This window comes from Diplotaxodon limnothrissa, linkage group LG19 (assembly GCF_057381915.1).
Source record: "Diplotaxodon limnothrissa isolate DT_005_m linkage group LG19, D_limnothrissa_male_GT1.1, whole genome shotgun sequence".
NCBI classification, from domain to species: Eukaryota; Metazoa; Chordata; class Actinopteri; order Cichliformes; family Cichlidae; genus Diplotaxodon; species Diplotaxodon limnothrissa.
Window position 1 is genome coordinate 7,305,986 of NC_140614.1, and position 20,565 is coordinate 7,326,550.

The window sequence follows — 20,565 nt, forward strand, 5'->3', positions numbered from 1 at the left end:
ACTTTTTTTTGCATATGTTTAAAACCGTCAACAGTGATATTTGCATCATATTTAGGAACAAACTTTTCCTTCTTCCATTTGAGTGTTTCCTTCTCAAAGATTTATGATGAGTAATTAAATATTAAGGTAATCCAGCAGAGTAACAGAGAAAGATGAAAACTGAAACCATGGGAGTAAACATGCAGGGAGCAGCAGAAGGCGGCGATTCGATTTCAGGACGTCTTAGCAGGTAATGCACAAAGCCTCAATGTACTGGGCTTTGTAGCAATCACAACACAATAAGGAAGGAAGGCCTTTGAGTTCAGCTGTTTAATATAAACTGCACCACCAAAGTCCCGTAAAGACGATGACGTACCTGGTGGGAAACCAAAACCTCACACGCTGCAGCCAGCTTAGACAGGTGCTGGCAGGATCGGCTTTCCCACAGGTTTCACTGGCAGGTGACCAAAAGATCCACAGTAGGAACACTCAGCAAGGCTGCAAACACTGCGAGAGGTGCAGCTGACTGTTAGCGTGCAGCACCCGTGAATAAACGATGCTCGTCTTTGGTTAATATAATCTAATGTTCTCATTTTATAAGACTGCACCTATGGTGTCAATCTGAAATTCATCGGTGACTTTGCACTTGAGTCATTGCAATCAACTCCAGAAGCTTCTCAGATAAGGCGTGAAACATCTTCATGAACTTAAAGAGGTTCAGTCGCTTTTCTTTTCAAGCTCCATTGAAAACTTAGAGTTTTCAGAAAACCTGACCTCTAACCTTGACCTTGAGGTCAGGGTCACCAAGACTCGACCAAGTTATCGTGTCCACACCCGGCGGGGTGATTACACTACCCCCATCAGCATTTAGAGCTGAAAGATAAAAACTGGACTTTTAAAAACTTAAAACTAACTGAAATGACTTTGTGAACTTAGAAAAGTAACTGAATCATGTATCATTTATTAACTGTCCAGCACCGTTCTGATATTTGGACCAGGTATCAGTCCAATAGTGCCTCAAAAGCTAGATGGGGTATCCAGAGCGGATCGACGCACTTCAGGTCTACATTGCTCTGTGTACTGTGCTGCATGTCAGCAGGAGTGCAGCAGCTGCTAAGGGGAGAAGTAGACTAGCGCAGAGTTAGCCAACAGCAAAGACTCAGAAGTTGGAGGCATTTCCCTCCTGCTACAACAACACGTTCTTCATGCTTCAGGCAACAGAGCTCCAACAACAGAGCTCTGTTTATCTCCCACTTTTCGTCTGTACTGTTGGAGCTCACACTTGTTTGGAAGTTTTCATCCCAGTGCACTAACACAACTGTTATCCTTTGTCACCAGCGTCAAATCTCCTCCACTACTCACGTGTGACGAGTACACCGACAGTAAAATCAAGAGCAGAGAGAGGAGAAACCAGCTCGAACGCAAACGACAGCAAAGACTCTCACATTAAGCTGAAATGAAACAAGTGCAAATAAAACAAGAAGCGGTCAGAGAGCACAAACCTGCACTAACTCTCTGGGCAGTATTTACTTTTAAGGGAAGACTATTGTAATTTGTATATATTCATTTATTTTTCTTTGTTTTTTAAAAACATACCTTAAGAAGTTTGTAGTGCAGTAAAAATCAGATAAAGGCAACATGACAGATTTACTTTTCATGGGTAATAGCTATTGATTTGTAAATAACTAGACATGAATAACCTTATTAGATAATATTATACTACAGTATATTAATAACTATACAGGCAGCTCATTCTGCTTCTCTTAACAATACTTTATAGATATAAAACATTTTGGGATCGAATTTAAAAAGGTTGACCTGGAAGATGTTGGTGGATGTGAGCCAAATGTTAATGGGTTGGTAACATGACCCCACTCTACACCCCTACAAAGCTTTATGAGAATTCATTCAAAACCTTTTGAGTTATCGTGTTAGACACTACCAAAAACCTTCTAATATGTTAAAAGCGCTGTGGGAAGATTTGACACTTTCCAAACACATCACTCTGGACAGGTTTTACAGCTCTCTTTGGAGAGTTAACAGACAGGTATCGCGTTTGCAACCAAAAATCTTCATGTAGTTGGAAGAGTGGGATGCTAAGACATAAAGCTTATACAGAGACGTTCTCAGCATTTAGAAAAAAATGCTGAAAACCACTAAAACTGGCAGGAAGACAAGTTTCTATGAAACAACTCGTGCTGACAGGCATCTTTCAGCTCAGGCTGCCTAACCTGGGAATCATGTCGTGATAACACGATAACCCAGACAGCGAGAGAAATAAACTGTTTGTGTGTGAGCCTCCAAGCATCAAAGGCCAGGAGGGCTTAAGTGCACGGAACAAATCTCATGGTAAAAATTAGTCATAATTAGTAGTGTAAGCATGCACAGTGTGAACCTGGGAACCACTGCTTTCTGTCAATATATAGCAGTCAGATACATCCTTGTGTTAGAGCTCTGAAGGTGCATGCAGCCCTTCTTACACTGATCTATAGCTGCCCCATGAGTGCATCTGCTTACATTCACTTCCTTATCACACTGATCAAGTCACCAGGAAAATGTGGCAAAATTAAAATTTCTTTTATTATTCCCTGTCAGAGAGAATGAGCCTCTTGTACTGCACTAAAACATGTAACAAAGCGTTCCGGTCACTGATCGGCTCTCTGAGAAACTGAGGTTAAAGCATCTTGATTAAGGGCACCTTGACTTTCCAGCAGAGAGCATTAATCACTTTCTTTCCTCAGATTTTCAGTCCCGCTGCTCAGAGCCTCAGGGCTGCTACCAGCACCCCTCCTGCGAATTGAAGAAGATACCCAGTGCTGCTTCAGCTTGTAGTTACCTGCTCCACAGAGTCCCGACGGCCTTCGCCCCGTGTGCATCCAGTCCCTCTTCATCCTCTGCACCAGACGCAGCGCCGTCATGGAGACCTCGCGGGTCTTATCGCCAAATTCCAGCATTTGGGCAAAACGGGGAATATAAAGGCACGGGTCTGGTGGCAAAAGGAAAGTTTTTTTTTTCCCCCAAGTTAATCACAAGGACAGCCTTAAAAATGTACAACAATGCCTCTGTACTCCCCCCACTGTACTTTTCTTTGGTACAGCCGAGTTCTCAAAGTCAACATAATAATGCAACACTGTGGACGCTATACATCCACAGTTCATAGTATAGCATCAAGGAACCATTCAGGTTTTCTATGCCCTCATCTCCATTCATAATATGCCAAAGTAAAAACATAGATAAACAATTAAAATGACAAAGTTCTTGTTTCTACTATAATTTCTGATTTTTACAGTGAAACAAAAAACGATATTCTGTTAGTGAACAAAACGTTTCCTTTTTGTGATTCATTTTGTTTATACACCACATTCATTCATTATTTATAATCTCTGACTCTGTTCCACAGTGTGTCTCTCGTCCTGTCTCCCTCCCCCCTCAGACGGTCATGGCAGATGGCCGCCCCTCCCTGCGCCTGGTTCTCCTGGAGGCTTATTCCTGTTAGAAGGGAGTTTTTCCTTCTCACTGTCGCCAAGTGCTTGTTCATAAGGTGTCATCTGATTGGTGGGATTTTCTCTATATTATGCAGGGAGGTTACCTTACAACACAGCTAACAGTAAAACTTTACATTCAGACATTTATTTTAAATTCATTTCAAGCTTCTGTGTGCACCACTTTAAAAATATATAACCGTTTGAAAAAGATTCTTTTTGATACGGCCTTTATAAAGCCCCTTGAGGTGATTTTTGCTGTGATTTGAAGCTATATTAATAAAACTAAAATTGAACTGAAGTGAATATTTTAGATGAGCCTAATCTGAAGCTGTAGGCCAATCAAAGAGAAGACTTTTTCTCACACTGGGTGGAACGCACAAAAGACTTCAGGGTTGTTTGACTGTTTGACGTCAAGGAGCTAATTTTGAAGGTTGTGAACTAAATGTGCTCATGCCTGATGATCATGCGCAGCTCTGTGAGGAGATGCCACCATCCTGTTTCATGCTTCATCGTCATCTATGATGCCCTTCACCTTTGCCTCCTAACCGGACATCATTGTTGTTGTTGATACCTCAGCTGCTATTTTTCAAAGGTGATTTGATGATACTGCCCATCACCTTTCTGAGGAATGAGCAGCTCCTGTATGTAATCTAAAGCAACTGCAGCACGCTACACAGTTTATGAGTGTAAGTATCCTATTTAACATTTGTTTCGTGTTTGACTGATTGGAGAAGATAAACTGCGGGAAAGTCAAGGCCACTGTGCTCAAGTTTAATTCAGCTTCTCTCCAACCATGGAGCCAGAGGCCTCTCCTGATGGCACTTTAGCCAGAGCTCTGTCCAATAAACTGCTGCTCGCGTGCCCATGGATTTTTGTTTACAAGCCCTGGTTTGTGTGAACAGTAAACAGACCAAAATGCCAGAGCGAGTACACTTTTCCTCTCTTAGGCCAAAAGAAAAAAAAAGAAAAGGGAAAAAAAATGACCAAAATCCAGCCTGAAACACATCCAGATCTCAACTTACTACCACCTGTGAGCTTCCCACTAAAACCAGTTTCTGACTGCTGGCTGCTAATTAGCTCCACTGGAGGACTGGAGGATTAGCATTTAGCTTGAGTGCACCTCGAAGCAGCCTGTTTCTCATTCAGCGACTCCATCCACATTTTCTCAGCTGGCGAAAGGATTTGGATGGGCAATCATCCAATCGCAAGCTCACTCCTTAAACTTTCTGCTCGCTTCTTCTGTCTCTGAGAGACTTGTACAGTTTTGTATGTCATAAACTTTATGCGAAATACTTTTTAAAAACATCACGACCACCTGCTTTTACCATGAAACTGCCTGGCAGGTGGCCCGTTTGCCTTTAGTCGCTTTTTATTGTGAAAAATGATTTTACCATGCTCTGAAATCCAGTTTAAAACTCAAATGAGGAGGAATCCGGTTCCCACTGTAGCCTGAAGACTAAAAGTCGAGTTTTGTGCCCCGACTGTGTCAAATACCTTTTGAAGTCAGAGGCTCTGTTTAAAGAGCAGCCCAGTGGAAAGCTGGTAGAGCCAGCTGGTAATAAGATCCAGGCTGATCCCTTCCCCCCTCTGCACCGTGTAATGATACGTGTGCAGAGCTGGCCATCACTGCTCCAACTTTTTACTCGGTGTCTGTAAACTCAAAACCAGGCTGTTAAAATAGGTTGTTTAAGAAAAAAAAAAAAACAGCCCAAATCCTCTTTCACCGTTGAATATAATCAATCTGTGATGCTCAAACAGCCCAGGAGTCTTTCTGTGATGGAGTGCTGTAGTTTACCTTTTTCGTGTAGCCACTTTACCTCAACCTGCCTCGCCTCTATTCCCCCAAATTACTTCGACCACCCCCAGAGAAGGGCCGCGAACTTGCTCCTTTCAATCAAATGTGGGAGCAGGGCTTCATGAATAGCATTAAAGTGTTATCATTCAGTCATGGGGAAGCTGCACCCTTCCCTCAACCCCCAAAACTGCAATGGCTCTCTATTCTAGTTTGTGTTACTCTGGGTACAGGACTCCGTCTCTCTAATAAATCCTTCTGTGTGTGATTGATGAACGGCAGTACAAGACGGCAGCACTACAGTGCGACCTAAAGCCTAATAAAATTTCATAAATCATTTTCTGGTCTTCAACTCCACTGAAGCTAAATCGCCGTACATGATATCGTGCTGTTGGTTTGATCACTTACTTCACAAATGACCAGAATTAGACGTCAAGCAGCTTTTAGGAATTTACAATGTAGCAAACAAACAGAAAGTTTTGCTAATACTGTTACATTTATACTAGTTTGTTAGACACTTTATATTGATATACTGCAAGGCACTGTTAATTTTGATTTTGTTGCAGGCATAATTTAGGCATCTAATTTTTTTGTTTTAGTTGACTATAGTAGACTAAAACTAAAGTTGAGTCAGTTAAATAATATAAAGTGTTAAAGTTTTTTCCTTGAAATCAAATGTGAAACGTGTGCATCGTTCTTTTCCTCTGAAACGCTGACATTTTGCTTCATTTTCATGAGAAACGGGGAGGATGGAAGCTAATTGTACCGTTTCCCGGGGGCCAGATCAAATGTGCGTGACTAACCTTACTGCACAAGGTTATTACTTCTGATTGGAACGCTTCCAAACCCATCCCGCCTACCTACACAACTTCATTAGTTCTAATTAGATCTCATCTACAATATTTTCATCTCGTTTCCTTTTGTTGACGAATGTTTAAATCCATTTCATCATCGTTGTTGCCTTCGTGCATTAGTTTTTAATTACTTACTGCTTGATTTTGTCAGAAAAGGATAACTGAATAAACACTGATGCAGGGTAAGTAATGGTTTTATTTATCACTGTACTTACAATGTTATTAATGTAACTAAACAGAATTAATTAAGCAATTACTAAAAAAAGAAATACAGATAATACAGTCACTGTTATCACTGTCAGTTTGACAGGCATAAAAATAGTATTTTTGCACCAACAAGGTGTTTCCCAAAGAGCTGTTAGCCAAAAACGTGCCATATCTGGCATATGTAGAATAGTTTGAAGTGTATCCTTAAAAATTTGGAAGAAATTGAACAACGAGGACAAAAGTGTTTGTAAAATGAACAATAGGTGAATGATGGGGGTATCAATAGCATTGATAGCAAGGCTGTATTGGTATCAGATCATTACCAGCGAGGTAGGATCAATACCTTGTTTCTATCCTCTGAGTTCAGTGTGTAGCCCACTGAATTGTGTAAAATAAATATTTTTTAGAAATGAAAATTTAACTAAATGTACTACTGTACTACATTCTGACACTCTACGGATTCAGCGGTCATTAAAATGTGTTCAGAATTTGCCAATTGATGATGATTCATCTTATTAATCATGACACGCCGCTCTCCCCTACATAAACTGCCTTTATGAGTTAAAAGCATCAGCAATACTGGCCCTGCATTTACTCTGTATAGGATAAACACCAAAATCTGCAGTACTGCACAACACTCAAGCAAGTTAATCTAAAATGTGACCACTGTCCTATGAGGAGCAATTCTTGTTAACTGTGCAGAGGAACAAACAACTTGTCAGCCTACAGGTTTAATGCATGATCTTCAGACAAAAAATGACCACAGAGAGAAAACAACCAAAGAAATATAAAATGAAATCAACACTGGCAAATGGGACGCACAAAATTTTTTTTAAAACTATAAATATATACAAAATGTCTAATAAAAGATGTTTTAAAAATGACCAAAGACTTATACAAATGGGATGCAAAACTGACAAAAAAAAGCGCACAAAGACAAAAGTCCCAGGACTGCCACAGAGTGACTCCAATGGCATCAAACAAATTTTAAGTCACTTATTAACCACACGGGAACACAAAGACACATCTGTAGGGGTCGTCCTAAACAGAAGTGTGTGTCTGCATAGGTGGGGGGTTGGGGGGGGGGGGGGGTTACTTATGTTGTCCCCCTGGTGTGTATTGTCTTTCACTCCAGCCCTGCTCCTCCTCTGAGGAGGAGAGATCAGAGCGTCTGTCCTGTGACGCACTCTGCGGAGCTAGTGAGGGAGGGGCCTCTTTGGCCTCACGTCAGCGCGGTGCGTGATTGTTATTGGTCCTCGGCGGGCCCTGGGCGTTCATGGAGAGTCGACCAAAAATAAGGAGGAGGGGGAGGCGGGGAGGAGTAAAAAAAAAAAAATGAGAGGGGGGGGGGGGGGGGGGCGAAAAAACCGAGCGGAGCTTAAAAACTCCCGACAAATGATTATTTACCTCGGCAGCAGCGGAACATCGTAGCTGGCTTCGTGTCGGTCTACAGCCGATTCGGAGAAAAAGGGGGAAAACAAATCGGGAGAGAAATGTGCGTGAGGATTAACGCAGAGGCGGGGTGGGAATAAAATAGGCTGGATTTGACTACCAGCTGCGACTATCCGGATTACCCACTCGCTGGAAAAGGGAGAAAACAAGCGAAGCTTCGCGGACATTTGTGCGCTCGGAGAGGATGAGCTGACCGCCGAGGAACGGGGAAAAAAAACAAGTGTTTGAGGTCGAAAGTTGCGAGTGGATGTGGAAACGGACAGCAGTGGGCCTGGGGGGATATTTAGATGCTGTCGCGTAAACTTCGCTGTCGGTGCCGTTTGAAACCGGCGTTGTAGGAACCGGACCGCACAGGAAAGAGAAAAAAAGAAAAATACTCAATCCACCGCAGCGACAAGCTTCATGTCGAGCCCGACAGCAGTTTATTGCACCGGGTATTAAAGAGACAGCGAGAGAGAGAGGGAGGAGGAAAAAACCCAGAAGATCGGCTGCTCGTGCAGATGCCAACGGCAGACTGCAGGTTGCTCCATCATGGCCGGATCATGAGGTGTTTGACTTATTTGCTGCTACTTCCAGAAACACTGAAAAAGTCCAAGAAGGTAACCAAGCTGCCGGGCCGGCTGCCGCTATGTTATGAGATCCTGACTCTGTCCCTGTCGAGCAAGAAAAAGCAGCAGGAGAAGAAGATGGCTGCGGAGTTGTACCCCGCTAACAACACCAACCTGGCCAACGGCACTACGGTGGCTGACGCGGAGAAGACCAAGGAGCTGCAGGTGTGCCAGGCCAGCGGGAGCAGCGCCGGCGGCGGAGGGAGCGCGGCGACCACCCCGACCACCCAGCAAAACATCAACAACAACAACGTAGACCCACCCAGCTGGCAGTGCAGCCACCCCACGCTCCGAGAGAGGTAACTCCAGAAACACAGAGGACAATTATCCGCCTGATCTGTGCGCAAAAAGCCCGATCGCAGTGCGAAAGAGTCGCTGTCAGAGTAATGACAGCCGCTTTGACTCGGTGTATTAACACGGAAGCTGGCAGCAGCAAAGTGCACGAAAATCACTGCTGTGAGGATCGCTCATGCTCGCTTTACTTTTACTTTGGAGCACACTTTGACAAGTTTCTAGAAAACTGATTTACTGTTGGAGCGTCTATCTAAACCAACATGAGCTTTTGTTTGTTTTACTTATTTGCTCCTACCGTTCTTTAATCTCTTTAATTTATTCTGGCAGTAAACAAATCCCACTTGAGTTTGAACTGTTGATCTGCCAAAACAAGACATTTTAAAAATGTCACCAAGCACTCTGGGGAACTTTCCATAGATCCCAATGAGCTGACATTTTCGAGGCTGAGGGATAAAGTGAGAAAACAACAAGAGGGTAGTCCTCTTTTTTCCCTGCATCCTCCCTAAATCTATGAAAATAACCAGTGTCTCTAGGCAAAAGCAGTGTGGGAGGACTTGATGTTATACAATAGTTGAGGCTTACTTGTGAAACCTGCTCTGTTTTTAGGAACGCCTTGATGTTTAACAATGAGCTGATGGCTGATGTCCACTTCATTGTCGGGCCCTTGGGGGCCTCGCAGAAGCTTCCCGCACACAAGGTAAGGAGCGCATCTCGGAAAAATCGCTGCAAACCAGAGAAAGACGGGAAGCTTACGCACTAACTTAATGTTGATATTTGAGCTTTAAATTTAAATACGAGCTCCGAGGACAATGCAAGGTAATATATCGGCTCTAGTGTTGAACTTGTGAAAGACGAGCTCCTCTGGTTTCTCTGACGCATCCGTCTCCTCCCCTCCCAGTACGTGCTGGCCGTGGGAAGCTCCGTCTTCTGTGCCATGTTTTACAGCGATCTGGCGGAGGAGGAGTCTGAGATCCATATTCCAGATGTGGAACCTGCTGCTTTTCTAATTCTGCTGAAGTAAGCCACTCACCATCCCTTCGCACAGCCAACCAGAAGCTGAGATGACAAGCACAGTCAGTGTCACTTCAAAGCATATTATTACTCATCCAAAGCTAAGCAGAGGCGAATGCCAAAATGCTGGGAGCACCAGAGAGCCGTGGCAGCGGCGCGGTGCTCTGTAATTGCTGGTTTTCTCAGCGCTCTTTGTTCGACTGGCAACATTCCCCCCCCTTCTTTTCCTCATCCTGACAGTTTGCCTTTATGCACACTAGTAGTTATAAATAACATGCCTTTGTTGCTCATTCAGTAGCGCTGGCTAAAAGCGTAGCACAGATTGTTGCTCTGCAGACTTTCTGGAAAACGGTAGGATTATGTATAATGGTGTTATATAATCTTCTTTGGGAAGGAAAAGAATTCCCTTTTTTGTTTGCCGAGTCTCTTGATACAGTAGGAAGAAGAAGAAACGTGGAGCCAGAGTCACTTAAATGTGTTCATCGCTGTATCTTCTTAGTCAGCATATCATCTGTCAGCCAGTCTGATTTCTGTACATTTAAGGCTCTTTTCTTTCTCCCAGGTACTTGTACAGCGATGAGATCGACCTGGAGGCAGACACGGTGCTGGCCACCCTGTATGCTGCCAAAAAGTACATCGTCCCTGCACTGGCCAAGGCCTGCGTCACCTTCCTGGAGACCAGCCTGGAGGCCAAGAATGCCTGTGTGCTGCTCTCTCAGAGCCGCCTGTTTGAGGAGCCCGAGCTGACGCAGCGCTGCTGGGAAGTAATCGACGCGCAGGCCGAGCTCGCGCTGTGCTCGGAGGGCTTCTGTGAGATCGACCTGCAGACGCTGGACATCATCTTGCGGCGGGAGACCCTCAACACCAAAGAAGTGGTGGTGTTTGAGGCGGTCATGAACTGGGCCACGGCAGAATGCAAGAGACAGGGTTTGGGGCCAACCACTCGCAACAAAAGAGAGGTACTGGGTAAGGCGCTGTTCTTGGTGCGCATCCCCACCATGAGCCTGGACGAATTTGCAAACGGTGCTGCGCAGTCGGACATCCTGACACTGGAGGAGACGCACAATGTCTTCCTGTGGTACACTGCGGCTAAAAAGCCCCAACTAGACTTCCCTCTGAATCCCAGGAAGGGCTTGGCTCCTCAGAGGTGCCACCGCTTCCAGTCCTCGGCCTACCGGAGCAACCAGTGGCGCTACCGCGGCCGGTGCGACAGCATCCAGTTTGCTGTGGACAAGCGGATCTTTATTGCCGGTTTGGGCCTGTACGGGTCGAGCGGCGGCAAAGCCGAGTACAGCGTCAAAATCGAGCTTAAGAGACAGGGGGTGATCCTGGCGCAGAACCTGACAAAGTTTGTGTCGGACGGCTCGAGCAGCACGTTCCCGGTGTGGTTCGAGCATCCCGTTCAGGTGGAGCAGGACGCGTTCTACACAGTGAGCGCCGTCCTGGACGGGAATGAGCTGAGCTACTTCGGCCAGGAGGGCATGACGGAGGTGCAGTGCGGGAAGGTCACGTTTCAGTTCCAGTGCTCCTCCGACAGCACCAACGGGACTGGAGTACAGGGAGGACAGATCCCCGAGCTTGTGTTCTATGCATAAGCTGCTCTGGACTGCTGATGGGAAATTAGGTCTATCGCTGCCTCCCAACCTTCAAAGTAATGTAGCATTAAAAGACACTTGAGTAATGTCACACTAAATGGCCTGGTTAGTTCTATAAGAGACTATTTTAAAAGCGACGGAGCTGTTTTATCTTATTTAATTTAATGTTATTTTTTTATTTAAATGCTGATTTAACGTTATTTGCTCAGAAGCTTGTGTTTTTCAAGGGCTGCGGCTGCTGTAGGAACAACATTAATACAGTGACCTGTGGTTATGTAATCAAGCTGAGCTCCAGAACTGGAACAAGTAGGGTCTGCTTCAAATTGTGTAATTGCAAGTCTATATACAATGTTGTTACTATAGTCCAGGCAGCAATATCACCTGAGGAGCAAACTTTATGTAGTGTTCGATTCTAATGCAGAAAAAAAAAAAAAAGTAGAAATCGTGTCAAGAACAGAGTCGTTTTGCACTTCAGAGGACGGCCTCAGAAACGTTGTCTTTTTGTAAAATACAATTTATCTGTTAACAGCTTGATGCTGTTGATGAGCAGATGTGTTCTGTACAAGAATGCTTATACACCTGCCGAAATATAAAGGTTATAATGTGAGAAAGCCGCACATGTGACATCTTATGGGATCTGGGTGAGGGAGTGGGGGATTTGAGGGGCAGCAGCGCCCTCTGGTAACTAAAGTGGGAACTACACATTAGGTTTCTACCTCACTTGCATGGAGTCTGGCAGGCACAGATTTGAGGACTGATAAGGGTTCTGCCTCTTTTTCCAAGTGAGGATTTGGATTCATTTCCTACTAAATAAACTGCACAGTGCATTTAACAGACAGCACAGTTACATTAACGCTGGCAAAACACTATAATGGAAATGCAAAGCTATGCACGAGGAAAGCAAAGCCTAAACCAGTGATTTTCTTTGACAGTTTCCCAAAATATTTCGTACATTATAGTTAATATTAATGCACTTCTGCTTTGGCAGGACGGCTCGTCGTGTTCAATTTAAGGACATCAGAGCTCATAATCTTCCAGGTAGCTGCAGACCAGACCAGCCTTACAAAAATCAAAGGTGGTCACATTTGAGTTTTTGTAAATGTAGAAAAGTCAAACTCTTGAGTTTAACAGGCTAATAATATGCCGTACTTCACAAAAAGTACAGGATGCTCTCAGAAACAATAACAAGGACCATTTTTATTTATTAGATAATTTGAACAAAGTGCAGAGAACAGAAAAATTAGAATAAAACATTTTGGTGTGACCGCCCTCCACCTCGTCACAGTTTTTCCCCAGTTCTGGAAGTTTCAATCTCTGGAGGAGCTTTCAACAGTGTGAAGAAATAACTCACTCTTATGGCCACTTGACAAATAATATTTTTACAGAAAGGTGTAATATACACTCGCCACTTTATCTTCTAGTTCTGGGCTGGACCCTCTCCATGCATGTCTGCAAAGATTCAACAAAGTTGGTGCAAACATTCCTCACAGAGCTTGGTCCATATTGAGCAGTTGTTGTCATGCAGTTGCTGTCAGCTCCACACCCATGAGGATAACCTCTCATTACATTACACCACTGCCAGCCTGATCCGCTGATACAAATCAGTCCCCGCTTTCATGTTCTTTATACCAAATTCCGACTCTACCATCCAAATGTCGCAGCACAAATCAAACCTGAGCAGACTGGGCCGTTTTCCTGACCTTCTATGGTCTAATTTTGTTGAGCCTGTGTGAATTACAGCCTCAGTTTCCAGTTCTTAACCCACAGATGTGACACCTGGTGTGGTCTGCTGCTGTGAAGTCCATATGCTACAAGGTTTGACATGTTGTACTCCAGAGATGCTCTTCCCTGGCTGTAATGAGTGGTTATTTGAGTTTCTGTTGCCCTTCTATCAGCGTGAAGAAGTCTAGCTGTCCTTTTTGACATCAACGAGGCATTTTTGCCCAGAGATCTGCTGCTATCTAGACATTTTCCTACGTTTGGACCATTCTGTGAATCTGAGCTGCCTAACATAAATGCAGCGAGTTGCTGTTATATGATTGGCTATGATTGCCATGCGCTACAGAGAAGTTCAACAGGTATACTGCATGAAGGGATAAATGAGTGTATACAGCTTTTCATTTGAGGGGATTTAAACTTCTTTAATAATTTACCAGCAGACATCCTCCAGCTTCTTTTCCCTGTTATTAAATCTATAGTGAACATTTCTGGTTTTTACAATATGTGAAAGGTATGACACACCTGATTCAGCATTTTTATAACACGACTCACAGTAAACAGAGTAAAGTGGAGCTCAAATACCTATAGCAGGAGCGTTGATGCAAAGTTCTCTGGCCAGAACGAGAAACGTTCTTCCCAACACGTAGACGTTCACCTGTGGATGAGACAACCCAGGATGAGTAAACGATGTTATTCAGCAGACGTAAAGTACCTCGCACTGCCAGGAAAAGTGTATCTATTGAGTCCAGGAGCCATTAAATCCATTCAAAGCCACTTAAAGAATTATAGTAGAGTGCGATTAAGCACACTATCAGGATATGAAATAAGGCCGTTGCATCACCGGCGGGACAAGTGTTCTGGTTACATAATTGACCTGAAGGTTGCAGAACATCACGCTTCAATATGTCTGTGATTTGGAACTGTAGACTCATCTCTAATGAAAACACCTGCAGCTGCACTCGCTGTGCCCGCATGTTTTGGTTTCTCTGCTCGGTCCGGACAGTCCTGACTTTTCCTCACTCTGAACAGCCCAGAAAATAGTGGCGCTTTAGCTTGTTGTGAGGAACTCATCGAATTTTAAAAGCAACTTAAATATCTTCGTCACTGATGATTAAGAAAGCCCCTTAGAGACTTCTAGATTTACAAATAAAGCACAACAACTGAATAATCTGACTGGTTCATGTTAAAGTGAAGGCAACTGCTGGTAGCAGACTTGTTTCAGCTTCTCAAATGTGACGATTTGCTGTTCATCTTTGTTTTAAATGACAGTAAATTGACCATCTTTGGCATCTGAACTGATTGGCAGCCAAAATAAATCATGTGAAGATAAAAATTTTACCTTTTTTTGCATCAAAACTGACACGAATCCATAAATAATTTGTATAAACCCTAATCTAGTGAATTTTGTAATTTTATTCTGGCCAACTTTTATTTTTTAAGGCTGCATCACTTGTGTCACTTTGAAAAGTTGTGTTTGCATGTTTCTCTGCAGCACTGTGTGAAAGCAGACCTGCGTAGATGAGCACAAGCATACGATGCAGAACTTAGAGTGTGCGTATAAGTACTTTAACAAGATTCACAGCAGTAGAGGACAACACAACACAAAGTCCGACCAGTCATTTCCCGTCCCCAAACAATTCTCACGAGAGAACAGTTGCCTCACAATGCTGTGTATTGTAAGGTAGAAACCCGATAACACAGCAAAAACACCAACAAACAACCTCTGTGAGCAAGCAGTTGGTGACAGTGGGAAGGAAAAACTCCCTTTCAATAGGAAGAAACATCCTGCAGAACCAGGCTCAGGCTGGAGTGTCTGCTGCAACCAGTTGTGGGTGAGGGGAGGAAAACTCCAGGGATTTGTGTCTCCTCCTGGGATCTTTACACATTCACCTAACAAGTGAAAGTCATAAAATATGAAGTATATCTTACTTGTTAAAACCATACAACTAGTTTTGTGTCAATTGCGTTCTACGTTATTGAATAAGTAAACTTGCCGGTCACTGGACTGCAAAAATCAGTGCTTGATGCTTGATAAACTGGGGCTGATGCATTTTCCTATTCAAACTTTCTGGAAGAGGATCTGATAAGAAATCCCTTGTGCGGTTAAAACTAGGCTGAGCAGCAAACTAGAAACCAGGTTTGTCAAAGGAAGAGAGGTAACAGGAGGTGAATGGTGCTGTGTGTCATCAGGGTTATCTCACAGGAACCTCCCATCACAGATGTTTCATTGTGTTTGACCCCACAACATCTCCAGAAGGCTCAGCAGTTAAAAAAAAGGGGGTTGGGGGTGCCCCCACCCACCCCCTACTTTATCTGAAAGGATCTGATGATGGATACTGTTGCATAACAAAGCCACGAGGCTGCACATCTATCATCTCTTAACGAATTAACAGCACTGCAGCCTGGAATTAAATTCTGCTCTGGCTGAAATTTGAAGGAGGCGGCAGTGAAAGCTGCAGGATCAGGTCGTGAACTCGGGTCACTTCTCTGTCATTCCTTCAGACCAACTCTCCCGAGAACACGGGGAGGGGGGAGTAAAACGAGGAGGTTTTAGGAACAGACAGACGGACTCTTGCTCAAGGCCTCCCCTGGTGTCGAGCAGGGGCAGATGCTGCTTTGCTATTCTGGGAAGTTGATTCTAGCGAGGAATTTCTACATGAAAGCAGAAATAGAGGAGCAGGAGGAAGTGGAACAAGTGCAGTCACCACTGTGTGACTGATAAAACGCCATCTTCGCCATCATTAATACTACGATATACAGAGTCACACCGACTCCTCAGAGTAATCTGCACAAGAATATGAAACAGTAAGGAGCCAACCTCATTTCAATGATGACATAAACAGCACAAAAACACAGTGTGCTTGATCTGCCCAGCACCAAACACCAATCAGAGTTAGAGAAGAGCTGGTGAAGCTTTAGCACCTTAAGAACAGGCGTTTTTCTCCGGAGCTGGAAAACATTAAAACCGGAGCTAACAGAGTGTCAATATAAGGATGTATCTTCATCAAATATTGTTTTTCTACTGGATACAGAAAAACTACAAATAACCAGCTGTTTGCAAGCTCAATACATCATTGCTATTTCTTGTTGTGATTGACAAAAGCTCACAAGTTTATATTTTATATCTGGGTCCTGTTTTTGTGCATGTAATAACACCGTGCCGAACAGGTCATTTTTAGAAGCAAAAATGGAAACTCGTGACCCAAACTGCCCGCTGTACACATCTATCACAGTTTTCAGACCCCCGTCCCCTGATTGGAGCTGTGCACCGTGTTCCTGTGCAGAGAGATTTATTACCGGAGGCACTCTCAATTTCAGCTGGACTCATAAAGTAGTTTGTTTTTGCCTAATTATACTTGCTTGCTGGATTTGCCACTTTATTAAAACTTTTAATTAATCAGAAGTCTCGAGGTGGCTGAAAAGCACACAATTATTTTTACAATGTGTACACGCTGCACTGTAAGACAGGAACCGAGAGTCACACTGTTTCTATAATCTGTTGAAGAATGAAAAAGAACGAAGAGATTGCAAACATTTCACGCAATTTTGGAAACTTTGTTCTGTATGATGCACAAGATGCAGATATATCCTAAAAATAAGTGTTAGAACTGTCAATCGTCTATTACGCAGAACATCGTGATGTAAACAGTCATCACAGACAAGTGACATTCACTCATGTGGTCTGAACGTTACATTCGAGTCACGCCTGAGACTTTAAAGTTCAGCAGTGGCTGAACCTGAGAACCTGAGGAGTAAACAATCTCCTCTCCATCGAAGCGTTAAATCAAACTTTCCACGGTCAAAGTTCAACCCCCAGCACCCCACAATCAAAACTACTGCGTGGTTACCTGATACGTCACAGTTCAACAGGTGGACACAGTGATTGGGGCTTTAGAGGGGAACAGCTTTCAATTAAAGAGCTCCTGATGTGGTTCGTATGACTGAAGGCAGCTCCTCTGACAAGCCTGAGGATAAACAGCTCTTTGATAAAGTTGAAAGCTACAAAGGCAAACAGCTGCTGTCAGCAGGTCTGCATGTCTTTATACCACAAACAATGGAACTGGGCAAATGGCAAGTTTGCTTAATGATCCCAAACCGATTGTTAACCAGGATCCCAGACTGAAATCTTAGCACAAAGTTTAGCAGCTGAAACCAATCAAACATAACATTTTGAGCACTCACAGGTAAAGTGAATAACACGGATTATCTCTTCATTATGCCACCTGTTAGTCAGTGGGATATATTAGGGGGGGAGTTAGTCCTCAGAAGCAGGAAAAATAGGGAAGCGTAAGGATTTAAGCGAGTTTGACGAGGACCAAATTGTGATGGCCATCACAAAATCTCAAAAACTGCAGCTGGGGGTTCCCAGTCTGCAGAGGTCAGTATCTATCAATAAGCGATCCAAGGAAGGAACAGTGGTGACCCTGGACATGTGAGGCTCGCACCTTCAGGGGTCCAGTGGAGTCCATGTCTTGATGGTTCAGGACTGTTTTGGCAGCAAAATGTGGGCCAACATAATATTACGCAAGTGTACAGAATGTTCTGCCTGATTGGTCTATAAGACAATAAATATATGACAACCCACAGCATCCTAAAAAGCACTCAAAGGATCATCTTTGTCTGCGTCCCTGTAGCCCTGAGGGCCAAAAGCCAGACTAGCAACTCAAATGCATTTGTTCATGAAGAACAACACTCACTGGGATCAGGAATGATTCAATTTCATGTTACCACCAACTGGCAAACATCTGGTGTGGTGACACTCCCCCAAAGACTGACGAAGCATCCAAATAGTGCGGAGGTCACCACCCAAAGCACCTGTTGCACAAAACTCTGCATGTGTGCAAAGATATAGCTCTCACATGAAAGAAACATCTGAACCACTCAATTAATGACCAACATGCTAAACTGCCATAACGTCAGCTGGATGCAAAGGCAGCTGGTATCGATCCGACCCTCAGCAATGGAGTCTCTCCGTTTAAGCAGCTTTGAGAAAACAGCCTAAGACAGACAAAGCTGACCATTCACCCAAACAATGCTAGGAAGACCAAGTGGTCTGGGTGTGGATCCATAAAAAGTGATTGGTAGAGTAGAACACACCCCACCGCCCCAGCAGCAGCAGCTACAGCCACATTTCTCAGCATTAATAACCCCACAACCCCACCCACCTAAAATCCAATACAAATCCATTCCCAACCCCCAAATGCCAGGGTGGTGCTGGTGGTGGGGGAGGGGTGGACGGCTCCTCCAGGACAGCTGGGTGTATAAAAATAAAAGCCCCCGACCAGCTGTGACTGTGAGAAATGTCCCATCCTCACCAACACCACACCCCTGACTCACTGTGAATTAAATACGCAGACAAATGGAGGGTTTACTAAATTTATACACATGCAGACGAGAAAGATTTACTCACACGAGGGAAAGCGTGAGTGCAGGAGCAGCTAGGGAGACCTGCACTATGGGAGGAGTGGTAGAAGGTAGTGTGTTTAATTGGTTTGCTTGAACAGGGTTGGGCCTTAAGACGCATCAAAGTGAGAAAGACATTTTTATCCAAGTTATTTCATTCTAACAGTTTTTAATAGGGATTTACAGCAGATTTCATGAAAGAATACAAGAAATATGGTCTAATATAAACAGTCTAATCAACTCAGAGTTTAAATCGAACTGATGTGGACATTTTTACCCTATTTTGTTCTAAAGACCAAAGAATTCACTGATAATATGAAAAAAAACAAAAACAAATCAATCAATCATCCAATATAGACGTAGTAAAACTTACCTGCAGAATATCACTGAGGTCCAAGAGCATGTCTGAGAAAAACCAGGTCAAGGACACTAAATGTTCAGGTCATGATTTGTATTTTTCCAAACAGTCAAACAGAAGAAGAGCCAGGCTGTCATTGTTTTTAGGTGATCTTGAACAACAGTTCTCCAGGTTCTCTGAAGGTCTTTACTTTTGACGTCGGCTGTTTTTCCCACTCATTTTCACTCAAGTCCTTGTACATTACATTTCAAAATGTTTGTTAAGCAACTTAAAAGATTGACCTCTGAGTCATTCAAGCATAAAACAAACAAACAAACAAACAAACAAACAAACAAAAAGTTATGTACTCAGTGGATGAGCCAGAGTTTTATCTACATATAACAGCATATTTAGCAAAGAGCTGAGGTTAAATGACACTTTGTTACTGTTTCTTTGGTAAACACCAACATGTTAGTATTTTCTGCAGTCCTAAAAATCTCTTTAGGGCAGATAAACAGTATTTGAAATCATGTCATATCCTGACAGATGCATTTGGCCTTTCAGTTGATTCATCTACCGTTTGCTGAAGCCTCATCAGAAAGGGTCTCAGTAAAAGGATGGCTGTCAAAGTAATTCATAAAGAAAGAAATGAAGCAATCAAAATTACACAAGAACTGGAATGAAAATCTGTGGCAAAAATGTCCAATTTGTGATGAACAAAAATGAGATGTTTTGCTTCAAATTAACTTCAATATACATGAAGGAAAGAGACAGGACAGCCATCAGCAGGCTACAGCCATCTGTAAAACACGGTAGAAGCTCTGTCATGGTTTGGGTCTATATTTCAGTCTGGTGCTGGAGCTCATGACAAAACTTCTGTAATTATTAATGCAGAAGAGATCCATCAGATACCATCTAATAGCATCTGAATGACAACTTTGTTTTTCAGGATGACAATGATCCCAAACCAGTGCTAATGCACTGAAAGCCAACCTGGATAGAACAAAATAACACAGCAAAACTCACCAGAGCCCAGAGCCCAACATCACTGTGGCAGTGTGGAATCATTTTAACAGAACAAATAAAAAGGTAGCCAGCACCCTCTAGGAAGCCCGAAGAACCATTTTCATGATTTTCAAGCTTGTCTGAATTACAGAAACTCTATTTTTGTCTTATATGTGTATTTTTGAGCTTTTTAACTACACCTAGTCCCCATCCTCCTGAAATGTAAAGAAATGATGGGTGGTTCAAGAGTTTTGCACAGTACTATGAATATAAAGACAGTTTTATAGATCCCCCCCCTACCCACCCACGAAACTAAGCGCAGGTAGATTTCCTGATTGTATGACTTTGCACATGCTCAGAGGGCACCAGCATAACCTTAACGACCAAATTAAAATTCAGTGAACACAAATCAAATGACACCTAAGTGTCACTTTTAACCAGGCGACTCTTCAACAACAATAATAAGGGATTGCATTTATATAGCGCTTTTCGAGACCCTTAAAGCACTTTTACAATTTCACTATTCATTCATTCACACACTGGTGGAGGCAGCTACAGTTGTAGCCACAGCTGCCCTGGGGCAGACTGACAGAGGCGAGGCTGCCATATCGCGCCATCGGCCCCTCTGGCCATCACCAGTAGGCGGTAGGTGAAGTGTCAACGACCGAGACGGTCCAAGCCGGGGCTCGACCTGCCAACCTTCTGATTACAAGACGAACTGCCAACTCTTGAGCCACGATCGCCCAATAGGCCTGACAAAAAGACACAACATGCCTGACCAGGGTCTGGATAGCTTGTCCTCCCAGTGCCCGACCAGCTTGAAC

The 20,565-nt window shown here is 43.5% G+C and overlaps 2 protein-coding genes across 2 annotated transcripts in view; one reads left to right on the plus strand and one right to left on the minus strand.

Annotated features, from left to right (window-relative positions):
* brf1a (BRF1 general transcription factor IIIB subunit a) overlaps positions 1 to 20,565 on the minus strand; it is a 133,567-nt gene that overhangs the window by 94,721 nt on the left and 18,281 nt on the right. Inside the window, exons 5-7 of the mRNA XM_085342855.1 lie at positions 18,773 to 18,804; positions 13,579 to 13,651; positions 2,816 to 2,965 (exon numbers count right to left, since the gene is read on the minus strand). Coding sequence (XP_085198981.1) covers positions 2,816 to 2,965; positions 13,579 to 13,651; positions 18,773 to 18,804 — 255 coding nt within the window. The remainder of the gene's footprint in view (positions 1 to 2,815; positions 2,966 to 13,578; positions 13,652 to 18,772; positions 18,805 to 20,565) is intronic.
* Positions 7,726 to 11,879, plus strand: LOC146611619 (BTB/POZ domain-containing protein 6-B-like). Its single transcript, XM_085379231.1, has 4 exons — positions 7,726 to 8,676; positions 9,278 to 9,368; positions 9,570 to 9,688; positions 10,245 to 11,879. The coding sequence occupies exons 1-4, from the start codon at positions 8,270 to 8,272 to the stop codon at positions 11,275 to 11,277; spliced, it is 1,650 nt and encodes a 549-aa protein (XP_085235357.1). The 5' UTR covers positions 7,726 to 8,269; the 3' UTR covers positions 11,278 to 11,879.